Raw genomic sequence first — 17,928 nt, 5'->3', positions numbered from 1 at the left:
GCTGGAAGAGATGTTAAAAATCTTCAAAAAACAGTGGGAGGCAGGATGTACTTGCAGGACCTCTTAGTGGGAGGTAGACTGATATTTTTGTAATCGGAACTCCGCTTGACTACAGGGTGTATGCAACTTCCAACATTTTTCAGTAGAATATTGGTCAACCCATTTAAAATTAGACATCAGCTCATTTTATCCTCACTATGAAATGCATCCAGAGTGTTCACTAAATCGTGATTTATGTCCCAGGAAGAGACGTTTTAGGTGTTAGAAAATAATCACACCATAAGGAGATTTGGTGATTATACTACCCTCTCTCCCCCGTGGAAAATTCATAATTTATGGCCAGAGTTTGTTGCAGCAAAAATGTTACAGATATTTTCTCACTCACTTTCTGATGCAAGAAATAGTGATGTAAATCCAGGGTAACTCATGAGAAATCAGAGAAGGTATTCCATATTTACCCTGACTGTAAGAGAGCTCAGAATCTGGCCCTTTGAATGCACAGATAAAAAAGTATATGTCTTTAGCGCTGTGCTCCAATCCTAAAAAAAGAGATGCTGCACTTCACTCTCATCCTAAATAAAGAAGTGCCGGAACACACTTCCAGAAAACGATAGCACCAGAACGCCATTACAACCTCCCGTGAGAAAAGTGCCAGAACAGCATTCCAGCACAACTCGAGCCCTGTTTTTGCAAACATTCCTGCCAGAAGTGTGAAATCAAAGGTAATATAAAGATACATGGAGGCAACCAGGCCTGAGAAAAATGCCCAGTCTCAGACACTTCATAAAACTGGCTCTGTAAGTAAGATGATGACAAAAAGAAAAACATATACAGAACACCCAGAGGCCTCCTGAATGTTATGCTTTAAGCCTTTTCTGTTCATCTAACAGATAGCCCATGCAGGTGTGCTTCAAAAGAATGAAAGTGCTCCATATTGTAAGAAGAAACTATTTGCTAACTGGACATGAAAACATACCCTAGAGTTATCAAAAGTATCAAGAATAAAACTACCCACCTCCAAAAAAACCCCAAAATGTGAACGTGAAAGTAAATTGTATTTTGTCCTCTTCAATATAAACTGAATCTACATCAGCCTTGCAATAGTGCCATGATCATTTAATAGCAAAATCTATTTTCTCATCCTTTATGGTGGAGGTGGTGAAAATGAGTGAGGGAAAAAAACCCAAATATGTTATTTCTCTATAGCAAAAAAAAAACAACCCAGCCCAAAACAAAAAAAACCCAACCTTCGCTATCACATGGCCCTCATCTCTGTAATGTCTGAGTGCCTCGTGTGTCATACAACAGCCCTGTGAAATAGAGAAGTACCATTGTCCCGATTTTACAGGTGGGAAACTGAAGCACATACAGGCTACAAGGCTTGCCATGCTCACACAGGAAGTCTGTGGCAGAGTAGGGAATTGAATCTGGGTCTCCCTTTCACTGGACCATCCTTCTTACATTTTCCCCTTTTGCTAGTTGGTCGGAAGAAATTTGCAAGACTGATATAAATAGAGAAACAGGGATACATCCAGGGAGTCATCCTCATAAATAAACCTACAAGATGAACTACAGGATTTGGCAGTTTCTCTTGGGACCTATTTAATAGTAGTCAATAGTCTGGTCCCCTTGGCCAGAGAATTCCTAACTACTTTTGAAGCTGCAAAATTTACCTTGTTCTTGAAAAGTTCCATGGAGGACTAGCAAACCAATGGAGGCAAATTCCTGGAGGCATTTGGCTTGTGGAACACACAGGCAGATAGAATGGAAGTTGCTGTAGTAACCCCACTGATATAACACAATCTAGCCAAGCCCAGAGCAGGGGGGAAAGTGCTTTGTATGAAAACTCTGAACCCAATTGCTGCAGAACAACAAAGGTGCTATTAATTTCTGATTTCAATTATAATAGGTCAGGATGAGTAGTTTATACTAAGTAGTATTTAGAAAATAAAAATATTGATATTTTGGCAGAAAAGAATTGTAAATTGCAAGTTAATAAGACAGTGTGCTTTAAATAAAACACAGCAGCTTAAATAATGCTGACAAAACACATCACATACCTTAATGTGTATGGAATTTAAGAGGAAGCCCAATATTCTCCAGAGAGTGACCCTTGGTTCCCCACATTAATTACTGGTGTTACTTTGTTAAGACATACACTGCATTAATTAAAGTGAGGAGAAAATGTAGTAGATTAAGTTACATTTCCAAATTATAATATTTCCACCTGTCTAGGAGTATAAATGCCTCTTACCACCGTAGGATCTGAGCGCCTTACAATCAACAATGGATTTCACCCTTGCAACTCCTCTCTGAGGTAGACACATGCCAGCTCTATTCTACAGATCAAGGGGCAGGTATTCTTTTTGTTTGTGTGTTTTCGTTCTGGACTTTAGTTTGTAATGAAAAATGTATTTAAAAGTAAAGACTCAGACTCCACAGATGAACAAAGTTTGCCTCCGCGGAAGGAAGTAATCATATTCATTATTTCACATGGGCAACATCAAGAATAACTGGGAGACATTTGATTGCCTTACCTTTCAGCTAGACTTCATTATGAAAGGACAGCCACACATGTAAGAGTGGCCTCACTGCTAAGTGCATAAAAATATCCCTTGGGAAATGAGAGCCACTCAAAAAAAAAAATCCATTTCTTTTGCACCAAGTTGGAGACACTTGGAGCAATTTGCAATTCTAAAGATGAAATCCCAGAGGTTTCAAGCAGCTATGTATTACAGAGAAAAAGCCACTGTCCCAGTTAGCGGCTAGAGAGCTCCCATGAGCAAAAAAATAAAGAAATAACAATAAAAAAATGCACGGTCATCAGAGCTCAGTATAAATCAGTCCAGATAGGGAACTATGCGAGAACAAACTGCATATAGAACAACGGAAGATACTGTACAAAAACAACTTAAGTACTGTCCCCTACACTAGTTCCTTCTTGGTGACGAAAGTCAAGCGAATAACTATATGCTGATGAAAGTGAGCAAGTATAGAGGAAACTGGACTCACGCTGAGCTGCAGGTCATCTGTCCACTGGCCAATCAGGTGGTAGCCTGGAGTGGTGGTGTTTGTTGTGTGATACTGAAAGATGTCATAGCGCCCTGGTGCATCACCGTTTTTATTAAACATCACTGGAGTGCCTGCACTGCCTGAGGAAGGAAGCAAAAAAACAGCCAAAGCTTTACAATGCTTGTTTTGTTTATTTTGTCATGGCTAAAAGCTTTCGACTGGTATCACAGCTCAGGCAGAGGCCATCCATCATCACAGCAGTTTAAATGGACGCTTTAGGACATCGTGCCATAATCCTATCCCTCTTTCTGTGATTAATTATCATGACTCATACCACTAGGTGAAACGTAAAAGTAAAGTAAAATGACATGAGCCTTGCTTCGTATCATGAAATATCATACGGGCTTCCCTCCCCGCCTCTGCCCCCTTCTCCCCTGAGGGAGTTCTTTAGTGAATATTAGTCCTGTGAATGGAGCCTCTATATGATTTTTTTTTCCCCAGAAAATGTTCCTTCTGCTTCTGAGAGATACCGCCATCAGAAGACAGCCCAGGTTTAGTGACTCTTGACTGGCATCCAGAAATAGCTTCCTCCTCCACAATTTGTTCTTATTCCAGTAATCAGCATGCAACTGAGATGGAACAGAACAGAGGACATTATCGGAAAACTATTCCTAATCTCTCCTTGTACGCTGCTTTGTTTACACCCTAGGACACTGATACTTGCCGAAAAGTAGCTTAGTCATGAACAATATAGGGCCAGATTCTGGACTGTTTCTTGTGAAGCATGCTAGGTAGAGTGATGTGAGAGAGGCAATGAAGTGGCAACAGCAGATCTAAGGATGTCAGAACCACCTTGCTTGGATGGGTCAGGGCCCCGAGTGCAATACACTAAACAATGCTTCAACCTGCTAAAGTAGCTGACTGCATGCCCCTAGTGCGGCTTGCTTGGATGCATCATATGTACAGAATATCCGGGGTGGGGCCACACACCCGAAGCCAGCTCATGGGAACAGTCCTTTTGGGGCCGTGGACCAGAATTGGGTATTAGTGTAGCCTCCCACAGGGCATAGGTGCTAGAACTAGGGGTGCTGCCAGACACCCTGGCTTGAAATGGTTTCCATCACACACAGGGTTTCAGTTTGGTTCAATGGCTCTCAGCACCCCATTATACAGATTGTTCCAGCATCCCTGCCCAAGCTTTCTAATATGTGCCTGTCCTGCCCTTTGCCTATCCAGGAGCTTTGTAGGAGGAGGTGGTCCCCAGCACCTAATCCTCTTAGCACATCCAAACAAGACAGGTTAGAATAAGGGGGCAAAATAAACACACACATGTTACATGACAGCCAGGCGTTAAATTCTGATAGCTAATTAATACATTTGAGATGCTATTGCGAAAAGAATCCCAATCAGAAGATGTGCAACTCAGTTAACACTATAAGGCTGTATGGCTACTTCTTAAAATGAGTGTTCAAAGAAATTTAGTATTTTCAGATAGATCTAAATGAAAGCTTCCAGGACCACATGTGTTTCAAGATGCATTAAAATAGGTTTCTGGGAAGTAAAGCAATATTGTGTCAAGATAGAAGATCATTAGTATATCTATATTCAAAACTTTCTCCTACCACATTGCTTGGTGGGAGGGAGGGCGGGTATGAAAAATCTCTTCAGTTGTAGTACTGAACTTTAAGTTTATGGTTTTCCTCATGATTCCTATTCTTCACTGAATTTCAGAGAGTGAAAGAAGGTTTGAAGGAGTGAATTAGCATAGTTTCCAAATTCTAACCCTCGTAAATTATTTCTTGTCTATACTGCAGCCTCTCTGAGATCAGACACTGATTAAGTTCAAAGACTGGTACAGAAAATCTTCCACAGAAATCTCTTGTCTCTGACTCCTTATGGATACTAAGCTGATATGTAATTGTTGTTACGGATTCATGCAGCCAGAACATCTTTATGGTGGGAAAACATTTTTAGGTGCATAAGGGCGATAATTCATAAATTCCTTCTCAAAGTCAGCAAAAATAGTAAATGGGATTTAGCTAATCATGACTTTTTAAAGCGTTTATATGATTAGCCAAGCTACATATTGTTGCATCTGACATAAAAGAATACAATTCAGAGCATAAGAGTCCAATCTGGCCCTCCATAATATTTGTAGGTATATCCTTACGTCCCCAAATGACACTAACACAAAAAAATGGGTGTTTTTTATACACTAGGGGTCAGATCTTCACCTGATATAAATTTTCACCACCTGAGGATCTATTCCATAAATTGGGCAGTAATGCAGATAGGGTATTACTCACATACATACATGTGCATGCATAAAACTGTAGGTTTTTTTCTCCTTCTAAATAGATGCAGAATAAACTTGGTGTGTATCAACAAGAGTCGAGGTTAAAAGTTGCCCTGTGAAAGTATAGAGCTTTGTTATTTCATATCTGCAGATTAGTATGATATCTAGTTTTTAAATGACAGATTTCAGAGTAGCAGCCGTGTTAGTCTGTATTCGCAAAAAGAAAAGGAGTACTAGTGGCACTTTAGAGACTAACAAATTTATTGGTCTCTAAGGTGCCACAAGTACTTCTTTTCTTTTAGTTTTTAAATGGAATCTATAAATAATAAAGTCCAAATGACAGCTGGGGTAGGGAGACTGTGTTGGGGAGAAACAAGGCATGGAGTCCCTTTTCACTCCTGGGCTGTTAAACATTAAGTGGATAGTTTGGCTGCTTGCACTTGCTGGTAGTGATGGTGGACCATTAACGTTGCTGACAGTGTTCAGGGCCCTGCAGGGGTATGGCCCTGTGCAACAGTCAGGGCCTGGCAAGCTTTCCTAGTGACAATGTATATTGTCACAAGAATGCACTATACGAGAGCCTTGCCTGTGCATGTGTAAATAGTTAACTGGGTAAAGGGCCAGTAGCCAGTGCTCAAGAATATGCAGGCCTATTTCTGGGTTTCGAAGGATCAATACAACTTCTTGTTGTGCACTGCTAATGGCTTCCTTCATGCAGCTTTTCAATGCAGTTCTTAAATATCACAGCTGCTCCACCAGAGTAGTTACTGCTGCTGGTCAGCCTGCTCTCTGGTTCATGAAAGCACCGCTGTTCAAGAAATCTCTTGAGTATGTGATTATCATTAAGCATGTGCTCAAGTGCTTTTCTTAATCTGGTGCTGGATGCCTACTCCTGGCCTCTAAATGCATAATTCTTCCAGACATCATCTATGCAGCTCGCCCACCCTACCCAGTGTGGTTCTATCTCTAGAATCATCATGTGTTTTATTCTAAGTTAAGTACAGCAACATAATTTTAAATGTGATTCTATATTAATATGTATTCACCATTAGTATATATTTATAGTAATAATTAGCAGCATAGTTGATATTTGCTACTTTTTCAGGCTTGTCCTCTTTCATGAGTTTAAATTTACTTCATCTGGAAATCTACCCACACACCAAAAGGAAGTGAAAAGTGAGGGAAGCTATTTGGAGTAAGGAATGGTACATAGTTGTGATCATCTCAGGTTATAATTCAAGTAGAAGATTTCTGAGTTGCCTGTCTTATTAAAGATGGAGCAACTGGACTATCAACCAAAAGGTTTGCTTAGTAAGTGCAAATCCTACAGTCCTTACTCACTCTTCGATCCCAGTGTGGGTCTGATAGCATATTTTGGCACACAGTGCCCCACCATTTGATTGGAGGATCTAATTCTTTCATGTGCATGTTTTAAAGTTGCTACAGTATTTTACTCAGTGCTCTGTTTATTTATGCAGACTATAAGAAACAATGAGAAGTGGTACTAGGAAACCTGCAGGCTGAAGCATATTATTTTCATAACTGGTGCCATTTATTATTTTAATTTTTCTTATTATAACAGGGAGGGGGAAGATTTTCTTGAGGATTCAGGCTGACATACCTTTTTTTTTTTTTCTTTCATTGAGAATTGTAAGTCTCCACAGTCCCATCAGGCAACTGGGAAACCTAGTAACATGCTCTTCCGTGGTGCTGCCTGCACAATCAGTGTTATAAAATATTAATCCATCTGTTCCCAACGACTAAGTAACACACACACTAAATTCAGTACATGATGCCCCTTTCACATTGAAAATCTCACTGCAAAGACACAATTTATGGGATTTTGCGGGATTTGTGTCTCTTAATCAGCAGAAAAAAACTCATCATGAAGAAAAGTGCAATAGGAGATGGGTCAGAGTCTTGTTAAGTGTGACAAGCTAAGATATCTTTTTATGACTCACAGTCACTGCAGTTCTGAGGAGCAGCTATGGTTCATATAAAAATAATCCGTTTTTCAGGTCATCGTGGAGGGGAGGGGGAACACAGACACTTTGCATCATAAATTGAATATACAGAATCTTACTGCATCTGGACTTTCTAAAAAATTATTCTCAACATTGTGAGACAACATTGGAATTCATACTGAGCTCCTAGTACAAATCCACAGTCTCTATTCATTAAAATATCGCTTGAGCTCTTCCTTTATGAATGTCATGGTCTTTGTAAGGGGGGAAAAAATCCCTGAAGCATGCACAGGCAAGATGATTTCAGCTGCATAGGTTTCAGAGTAACAGCCGTGTTAGCCATAGTTACAAGGAGATCTGTTTGCATACCTAAATGCAAAATAGGATTGGATCACAAGATCATAAGCTTAAAATGCACAAGAATGGGATACACATTTTTTCCTTCACACTGTCAGGAGAAAGGATTCATGTTGTGCCATTCTCTGTTCTGATTACAAGTCTTGTAACAAGAATGAGAGAGAAGTTTAATTATGTATATGTCAAATGGTGACATTCAGCCACTGGCCCTCCCAGAAGCAGTGTTAGGTGTCCTACCCTCCCCGGGGGGTGCACCAAAAGGGGGCACTCAGCTGAGTGGCTCAGTATGCAGGAGAACAGTACAGATTGCAACCCATTTAGGCCAGGGGCTCTGCTTCTTCCCGATCCAAGTTGGAATGGCATGCACTGTCAGAAGCACACCAATGGATTACTCTTCGTGCTCTCCAAGTGCAGGGACTGGGGCAACAACAAGCACTTGGAATGTACCATGCCATCAGGAAATAGGATCCTTGTGCTCTGTCACAATCTGGTCCTATCTGTTTAGTGAATTATAGTAGTGTGTAAGGTTTCAGAGTAACAGCCGTGTTAGTCTGTATTCGCAAAAAGAAAAGGAGTACTTGTGGCACCTTAGAGACTAACCAATTTATTTGAGCATAAGCTTTTGTGAGCTACAGCTCACTTCATCGGATGCATACTGTGGAAAGTGTAGAAGATCTTTTTATATACACACAAAGCATGAAAAAATACCTCCCACCACCCCACTCTCCTGCTGGTAATAGCTTATCTAAAGTGATCACTCTCCTTACAATGTGTATGATAATCAAGTTGGGCCATTTCCAGCACAAATCCAGGGTTTAACAAGAACGTCTGGGGGTGGGGGGTAGGAAAAAACAAGGGGAAATAGGTTACCTTGCATAATGACTTAGTCACTCCCAGTCTCTATTCAAGCCTAAGTTAATTGTATCCAATTTGCAAATGAATTCCAATTCAACAGTTTCTCCCTGGAGTCTGGATTTGAAGTTTTTTTGTTGTAATATCACAACTTTCATGTCTGTAATCGCGTGACCAGAGAGATTGAAGTGTTCTCTGACTGGTTTATGAATGTTATAATTCTTGACATCTGATTTGTGTCCATTTATTCTTTTACGTAGAGACTGTCCAGTTTGACCAATGTACATGGCAGAGGGGCATTGCTGGCACATGATGGCATATATCACATTGGTGGATGTGCAGGTGAACGAGCCTCTGATAGTGTGGCTGATGTTATTAGGCCCTGTGATGGTGTCCCCTGAATAGATATGTGGGCACAGTTGGCAACGGGCTTTGTTGCAAGGATAGGTTCCTGGGTTAGTGGTTCTGTTGTGTGGTATGTGGTTGCTGGTGAGTATTTGCTTCAGGTTGGGGGGCTGTCTGTAGGCAACGACTGGCCTGTCTCCCAAGATTTGTGAGAGTGTTGGGTCATCCTTCAGGATAGGTTGTAGATCCTTAATAATGCGTTGGAGGGGTTTTAGTTGGGGGCTGAAGGTGACGGCTAGTGGCGTTCTGTTATTTTCTTTGTTAGGCCTGTCCTGTAGTAGGAGACTTATGGGAACTATACTATACTCTCAGCCCAGCAGAAGCTGCTGTCCTATCTCGGGGCCTCTCCTTCTGCCCCTCCACCCCCACAAACATGATACAGTTCTGTGGTGACCTAGAATCCTATTTTCGACGTCTCCGACTCAAGGAATATTTCCAACATACCTCTGAACAACATACTAATTCACAGAGACCTCCTTACCAACACTACAAAAAGAAGGATTCTAGGTGGACTCCTCCTGAAGGTCGAAACAGCAGATTGGACTTCTACATAGAGTGCTTCCGCCGATGTGCATGGGCTGAAATTGTGGAAAAGCAGCATCACTTGCCCCACAACCTCAGCAGTGTGGAACACAATGCCATCCATAGCTTCAGAAACAATTCTGACATCATAATCAAAAAGGCTGACAAAGGAGGTGCTGTCGTCATCATGAATAGGTCGGAATATGAACAAGAGGCTGCTCGGCAGCTCTCCAACACCACTTTCTACAAGCCATTACCCTCTGATCCCACTGAGAGTTACCAAAAGAAAATACAGCATTTGCTCAAGAAACTCCCTGAAAAAGCACAAGATCAAATCCGCACAGACACACCCCTGGAACCCCGACCTGGGATATTCTATCTACTACCCAAGATCCATAAACCTGAAAATCCTGGGCGCACCATCATCTCAGGCATTGGCACCCTGACAGCAGGATTGTCTGGCTATGTAGACTCCCTCCTCAGGCCCTACGCTACCAGCACTCCCAGCTATCTCTGAGACACCACTGACTTCCTGAGGAAACTACAATCCATCGGTGATCTTCCTGATAACACCATCCTGGCCACTATGGATGTAGAAGCCCTCTACACCAACATTCCACACAAAGATGGACTACAAGCCGTCAAGAACACTATCCCCGATAATGTCACGGCTAAGCTGGTGGCTGAACTTTGTGACTTTGTCCTTACCCATAACTACTTCACATTTGGGGACAATGTATACCTTCAAGTCAGCGGCACTGCTATGGGTACCCGCATGGCCCCACAGTATGCCAACATTTTTATGGCTGACTTAGAACAACGCTTCCTCAGCTCTCGTCCCCTAACGCCCCTACTCTACTTGCACTATATTGATGACATCTTCATCATCTGGACCCATGGAAAAGAAGTCCGTGAGGAATACCACCATGATTTCAACAATTTCCATCCTACCATCAACCTCAGCCTGGTCCAGTCCACACAAGAGATCCACTTCCTGGACACTACAGTGCTAATAAACGATGGTCACATAAACACCACCTTATACCGGAAACCTACTGACCGCTATTCCTACCTACATGCCTCCAGCTTTCACCCTGACCACACCACACAATCCATCGTCTATAGCCAAGCTCTGCGATAAAACCGCATTTGCTCCAACCCCTCAGACAGAGACAAACACCTACAAGATCTCTATCAAGCATTCTTACAAGTACAATACCCACCTGCGGAAGTGAAGAAACAGATTGATAGAGCCAGAAGAGTTCCCAGAAGTCACCTACTACAGGACAGGCCTAACAAAGAAAATAACAGAACGCCACTAGCCGTCACCTTCAGCCCCCAACTAAAACCCCTCCAACGCATTATTAAGGATCTACAACCTATCCTGAAGGATGACCCAACACTCTCACAAATCTTGGGAGACAGGCCAGTCGTTGCCTACAGACAGCCCCCCAACCTGAAGCAAATACTCACCAGCAACCACATACCACACAACAGAACCACTAACCCAGGAACCTATCCTTGCAACAAAGCCCGTTGCCAACTGTGCCCACATATCTATTCAGGGGACACCATCACAGGGCCTAATAACATCAGCCACACTATCAGAGGCTCGTTCACCTGCACATCCACCAATGTGATATATGCCATCATGTGCCAGCAATGCCCCTCTGCCATGTACATTGGTCAAACTGGACAGTCTCTACGTAAAAGAATAAATGGACACAAATCAGATGTCAAGAATTATAACATTCATAAACCAGTCAGAGAACACTTCAATCTCTCTGGTCACGCGATTACAGACATGAAAGTTGTGATATTACAACAAAAAAACTTCAAATCCAGACTCCAGGGAGAAACTGTTGAATTGGAATTCATTTGCAAATTGGATACAATTAACTTAGGCTTGAATAGAGACTGGGAGTGACTAAGTCATTATGCAAGGTAACCTATTTCCCCTTGTTTTTTCCTACCCCCCACCCCCAGACGTTCTTGTTAACCCCTGGATTTGTGCTGGAAATGGCCCAACTTGATTATCATACACATTGTAAGGAGAGTGATCACTTTAGATAAGCTATTACCAGCAGGAGAGTGGGGTGGTGGGAGGTATTTTTTCATGCTTTGTGTGTATATAAAAAGATCGTCTACACTTTCCACAGTATGCATCCGATGAAGTGAGCTGTAACTCACGAAAGCTTATGCTCAAATAAATTTTAAGAACAAATTTTAAGCTCATACCAGCAAATGTTCGTTTGGGAAGGGGTATATTTTACATAGGATAGGACACTGCTTGACTCAGCAGGGAGACAGGGTTCCCAAAAGCCCTTCTGCAAAAGGCCTGGCACAGAGTTAAACAAGCCAGACAAAGAACTGGCCCTACCCCTTTACAACTAGGAAAGCACACACATTTATTGTGACTACAGTAATAGAACATTACAGACCTGGTATATTTTACAATAGATGGGGGCATGAAATAGAAAGAGAAAAGGGCTCCAAGAATATCTCTCCAGCGCCTTGGCAATAAGCCTCAGATGTGGCTGCAATTATTCCACGTGAATGGGCCAAGAGAAAATAAACTCTGCACATGAATAATACATCTTAAAGACACCTCATGTTTCCAGGAACATTATCTAGGGCCAGCCCTAAATGGTCAAGAGACTAAATAGTTTAAAATTATTATTTTAAAGTTCTGCTACCTTCTTGAAGCCTCCATGCTGTTTATGAGTGGTATATAAAAAAAAATACCATCTGGCTTATGTGACCAACTACAACTAGAGGAAAAAATCTTGCAAAAATGGGTGAATAAATTGAAATAATGAATATACTTGAGAAAACTGAAATCCAGGCAAATTCCACTAAGTAGATTATTTCCTCCGCTCTCTTAAAATAAGATGACCATTCAACTGCTCTGCTTTCCAAGAACCTCCTTGAGGCCTTTGGAGGAGAGAGAGATAAATGATCTGCTACAGAATTCTAGGATGGCCAAATTAGTAAAATTTACACAAATACCAAATTTCTCTGAAATTAGTATTATTTTTGCTTTGTAACATTCCGTTTGTGTTCTTTTTCCAGAAATAGGAAGATATGGAAAATCCTATCTGCTCAGTTTATTAATCCAGCAGTATTTGGCTTCTGGCAGTAGCTAGCAACAAGTAATCCAAAGAAGGGAGGGAAATCTCATGCATCTCTTTTGATACTCTGTGCCAATTATGCAATACTTTACTTGGAGGGAAAAAAATCCTTCCTGACCCTTACAGTGATGAAGTTAGAACATGAAGTACAAGATTTATCTTCCTCATCTGGGTCTCCCAGTCCCTTTTCTTCTACTCTCTCTCTCTCTCTTTTTATTAGATTGTAAATTTCTAGGAGCAGGGAAGGTGGCGAAAATTTTCAAGACTTATGAACCTAAAATTGAACACTTCTACCAATAGGCAGGCACCTAAATAAAACCGTGATCTAGCAAAGCACTTTCGTTTATGCAAAACTTTCAGTTTGTGAATAGTCCCAGTATGGTCACAAAACTGATTTTCAGAAGTGCTGGGCGTCTTTGGCTATCACAAAAACTTTAATAGGAGTTGCATGACTCCCATGTAGCACTTTTGAACATGAGTCCTCATTTAGGCCTAAATATGGATTTAGATGTCTAACTTTAGGCTACCAGGTTTTAAAATGTAAGTCTGGGTCTCCATCTTGTAAAGCGCTGAGGCAGACAGTTTAAAAACTCCTGTTACATATATTAGCAAAGTTTATAAGGAGGAAAAAGTGTTAGTATTACAAGCTAACTTCTGTGACTGTTCAATTGTCCTGGCACTGGGGGTGGGCTCACGTGAATCTCCTCATGTATGTTAATGAAGCAAATAACCTTTAAACAAAATTTTCAGAGGTTGGGAAATCCTGCTATAGTATTTAAGCCAGATTGACAGATCTGACACATATTTAAGCCAGATTGACATATAGACACTGGCGCAGGGAAGTAAATATGAAAGCCTATCCTGTACCTCAAGGAAGGGCTGGTGTTAGAGTTACCAATGTCCTTATTGGGATCAGTGGGAGCACCTTTATTTGGAGGATGAATTATAGGCAGCTGAGGTGATATATTGAATCAAACTAACTTTAGCTTGTCCACATCCACATTTGCCTTTTGCGCTGTATTCTCACTATAAGCTTTCTGGGGGAATGGAAGTTGCAACAACCTTCACCACAGGAGACTTTCTGCTTAGCAGGTCTAAGTCACTTGGTTTGAAACCTGAAAATGAATCTGTTCCTTACACTCTAAACTGTTGTCCTAGTGAAAATGACAGACAGGCTGAGTCCTGTGTGACAAAGAAGTGCCTTTATTTTTTTGCCCCAAGTAGGTGGAAATGATACACATCAAAGAATATGCTTTGGATGACTCCAAGAAACTATACATTACCCATAGTTGCTGTGGCTTTCTTTTTTAAGCACTGAAGTCCAAATTAGGCATTATATAACTCAGACAGATGGGACATATATATATTTTGTCTATCACCCACTTTTGCTGATGAGAGCAAATTTGAGGTTATTAGCAGAGTTCAGTGGTTTCATCCTAATTTCCAAGTGCAGCCATCATAAAATGGTTGCACAATTTAGTATCTTTTGCACAATAGAAGCTAAGGACTTGACTAGCTGGAGTACTGCATGTCAGAAATATAATCATATATATAAAACTCACTGCTTCAAGGAAAGCAGTACACAATCAAATGAATGCTAAACTTGGACTATATAAATGATGGCCACTCCATTTGCTAAGAAATCCAGTGAAATAATGAATAATTGATTGACTAATTAAATTTAAAAATCGTATGTTCTCTGAAGTGCTTTGGATACACATTGCTTTGGACTCACCGTTAAAGTTAACATTGCGTATATACTTCAGCAATTTCTTGCCTCCTGCTTGTTCCATCTCCGGACAGATTCCAGCATAATCAGCACAAAGATCCTTGTTCATATGATGGAGGGCATGAGCCATGGCATACACAGCATCAATCACAAACTGAACTTTCCCCTCTTGTTCATAATGGGAATCTTTTCCAATTCTCTCCTGCCCTGCACATAAAAACAAACACAAATGCACACACACAAAGAGAAAGATGGTGAAGAACAGAATTCTCTGGGTGATGAATACAAGTCAAGCCACTTCATGCAGCATTAAAGAAATGAAGGTTGTTAGCCAGTGCAGGATTTTGAATAGTGTGGTTATGATTTCATTTTTTTCTTGCATTTTTAAATGAAAAAAAATCTTCAACCCTTGACACTGCAACCATTCAACTTATAGACAAAGAATTCACAAAGGCAAATCTAGTCCTAACAACAGACATGGCAGTACAATCAACAGGGATCCATCTCCGAGAGAGAGAGCCTGGACTCTGTATGCTGAAAACGCTGGAGTCTTTTAATGAAGAAAGCACATTAAAACAATGCAGAGATGGTGTTTTAAAGTCTGGTGTTACATTCTGCCTTTCATAAACCAGTCTCTCACTGAAAGACATAGCCAGATAGAGAAAGGGAAGAATCAAACTAAAGGAAGCTCATGAGAATTCAGTTAACATGCCTACTGTAAATGCAACCTGAAGCAGCACAGTTTGCATATGTTTACTATGCACTTCTCTTCTCTTCCTGTAGGAATTAATGAGCCCTTCAAAATCCATTGATTGCCATCAAAATACAGAACCTTAGCTTAAAGATTCCAAATTTATACAGTCAAATGAATTGGTACTGTCACCAAATACTAAAAAGGAAATAAGCAGTGATGCTTCAAGAATAATTATTTTAAATGTTTTATTATTTCTTATTTGTATTACCATTAGCAATGGAATTTAGGGTCTGTGTTAGGCGCTGCACATATCCTGTAACAAAGATCTTACACACTAAATATTATCCACATTTTATAGGTAGGGAACATAGGCACAGAGAGATTAAATGGTTTTCCCAAGGTCACACAGGAACTCTGTAGTAGAGCCTGAAATTGAAACCAATAGTCTGAGTATGAGTATAGAGCCTTAGCCATTGTTCCTTTCTGTCATTAGCAAATTGTGATAAACAAATAATGTGATTGACAATGGGACTACAAAAATAGTTATTTATTGGATTTTAAAAAAAATGATAGTTTATGTCAAAAAGTAAAGAAACAAAACTAGAGCTAGTCAAAAAAAATATTCATCCAATATAATATCTGAATACCATTTATGAAATTTCTTATATACTTTATTCAGAGATTATTACCTACCTGTCCCTAAACTATATTATATATGTGTGTGTGTGTGAGAGAGAGAGTCACCATTCCTCATGTAAAAAAGTACACACAGCTGGACACATTTGTGACAGATATGACAATATCCTGGGAAAACCTTATGAATTCAGTTAATATACCTTACTGAATTACATTTAATATCTTTGGGGTCCAATGTGAACTTCAGAAGAGTGTGTTCAACAATATAGCAGACACAATTGATCTTTTGCAACAATGAGTGTGAAGTGGAATTCCTAGGAAGTACTGAGGAGGCGGGGATTGCAAGCCCTCACCTACGGACTTAGCCGTTGAAGCTTCGCCTGGAGTGGAGGACCTTTGGTCTGCTGATCATCTGTTCAAAGACAGTTCAAAGACCCAGTCTGGATTTTCCAGGGACTAACAGACAAAGACAATTTTTTGATAAATAGTCTGTTTTTTAAACAGGCTTAGGGCTGTCTTCCTGATCCATCAAATAGACAAGACCTCTGGGTCCATGGAGGGCCCCAATCCTTAGGGAAGGGTAAGAAGGACTTGGCTTACTGAGGCCCCATAAGACTGCATACCAGTTCTAAGCTAACACTGTTGTGAACTTGTGACCACAAAAGAGACCTCTTTTGAAGGAATCACCTGCCAGAGCCCATGTTGGAGCAAGTGGGGTGAGCTCTGGTAAGCTTATTAGCTTTTGTGTAGGTTCTTCTATTATTGTTAATATGTTTTCTCTGAAAGGCTTATACCCTAAGAATAAAACAGGATTCCATAGGAAGTGTTGTGCGGTAACTTATAATTGTGACAATTGCATCATTCACCATCTTTAAGGAGAAAGGCATAGCAGGTCTACGTCGGCAATTTGACTTTGCTAGTGAATTCAGAGTATAATCAGGGAACTGTGCATCCTGAAAATACCCTGGTCATGAGGGAGAGAGGCGTATGTCTCCACCCAAGAGCGGTTACAGCCAGGGAGCTAGAAGCCTGTGAGTAGGTGCCCTTGCTGGACTATAAAGGGGGAATACAAGTGCAGTTGCCCTGAACTGTGACAACATCTGCCAGTAATAAATTGGGACAATGATGTCTGAGGGGTAAACAAAGTACAATATTAGGAGGGCTCCTAGGTTTTATTCCCCAAGTCTGCCACTATCTTGTTTTACCTTTGGCAAGAAACACCCACATGATTCAATTTGTCCAGCTGTAATATGTGTTGTTATACTTATCAGTCTCACCAGGGTTTTGCAAAATGTAATCACTGATTGTTAAGTGTTCTGAGATACTTTGATGATATAATGGTATGACACTGCAAAATATTACTTTTTGAACAGCTGTAATATCACAGTCCAATTGTTCAGTTACTTACTATATGACACCTTCTTCCAACCTCAGCCTTCTGCAGTTACAAAGATCCCAGTCTTACGATGAGCTATGTGCAGTCAGACCCCTGGTACTTATGTAGAGTCCCACTAAAGTTAGTGGAGCTCTATATGGACTTGATCTGGGCCTAACAAGGAACTGGCTCTCAGTGGCAATATGAAAGAATAAGTATGCAGGCTTTTAAAGACCGTGCCACCCCTGAGCACGTTCTCACAAAAATGTCAGTGATCTTTAACAATTTAGGATGGAGATTCATGAGAAGAAATTATTTTTGCTATCATCCTTAATTTGAATGGTACTAACAGAATTGCAAGCTCTAGCTCACATCAGTTTTCACTTTTAGATTGGGTATGTGAAAAGTCATACTGTTAAGGAGTTTTTGCAAAACACATGAATGTGGCAGAGGACAAAATTCACCATTTCTGCTGCAGAAAAGGTTTGTTTTTTTGTTTGTTTTCTGATTAAAAGAACCATGGCAGAATTCCATCTTTGACTGTGGTAAGAACTTGATTGGGTTAATGAATTGCTTCTCCCTCCCACTCACATGGCCAGATTCTCAGCCTTGGGCTGAGAAAGCACAAAGACAACAGAAAGCTGTCCTAAAAGATCAACCAAGGATTTCCCAAAAGATGTTACCTCCCAGGGTGCTTTCAATTACTCAGAGCCATTTAGGTCCCTAGTCAACCCAAGATCAGGGTACACAAAGGGGTATTAGGACCTTTTTTAACTTTACACTCTGCTCAGCTGCACCTAGGATAAACCTGAGGATCACAAATAGCACAAATTGAGACTAAATACATCCTATAAATTATTTACAGTGAATTCTGCTTATATTTTCTATCCTTTCCCCCCGTCCTCTCTCTGTCTTGCTTATTTAGATTGTAATGGCTTCAGGTCAGGGACTGTCT

The 17,928-nt window shown here is 40.7% G+C and overlaps 1 protein-coding gene across 6 annotated transcripts in view; it reads right to left on the bottom strand.

The window, feature by feature from the left end:
- Positions 1-17,928, bottom strand: part of GRM7 (glutamate metabotropic receptor 7) — a 538,026-nt gene that overhangs the window by 171,619 nt on the left and 348,479 nt on the right. For all 6 annotated transcript variants that reach the window (XM_078853573.1, XM_073351194.2, XM_078853574.1 and 3 more), the window contains exons 6-7: positions 14,275-14,475; positions 3,013-3,152 (exon numbers count right to left, since the gene is read on the bottom strand). In XM_078853573.1, coding sequence (XP_078709699.1) covers positions 3,013-3,152; positions 14,275-14,475 — 341 coding nt within the window. The remainder of the gene's footprint in view (positions 1-3,012; positions 3,153-14,274; positions 14,476-17,928) is intronic.

This window comes from Lepidochelys kempii, chromosome 7 (genome assembly GCF_965140285.1).
Source record: "Lepidochelys kempii isolate rLepKem1 chromosome 7, rLepKem1.hap1, whole genome shotgun sequence".
Classification (NCBI taxonomy): domain Eukaryota; kingdom Metazoa; phylum Chordata; order Testudines; family Cheloniidae; genus Lepidochelys; species Lepidochelys kempii.
The sequence above is the reverse complement of the archived record's forward strand: the minus strand, read 5'-3'. Positions and strand labels throughout refer to the sequence as shown.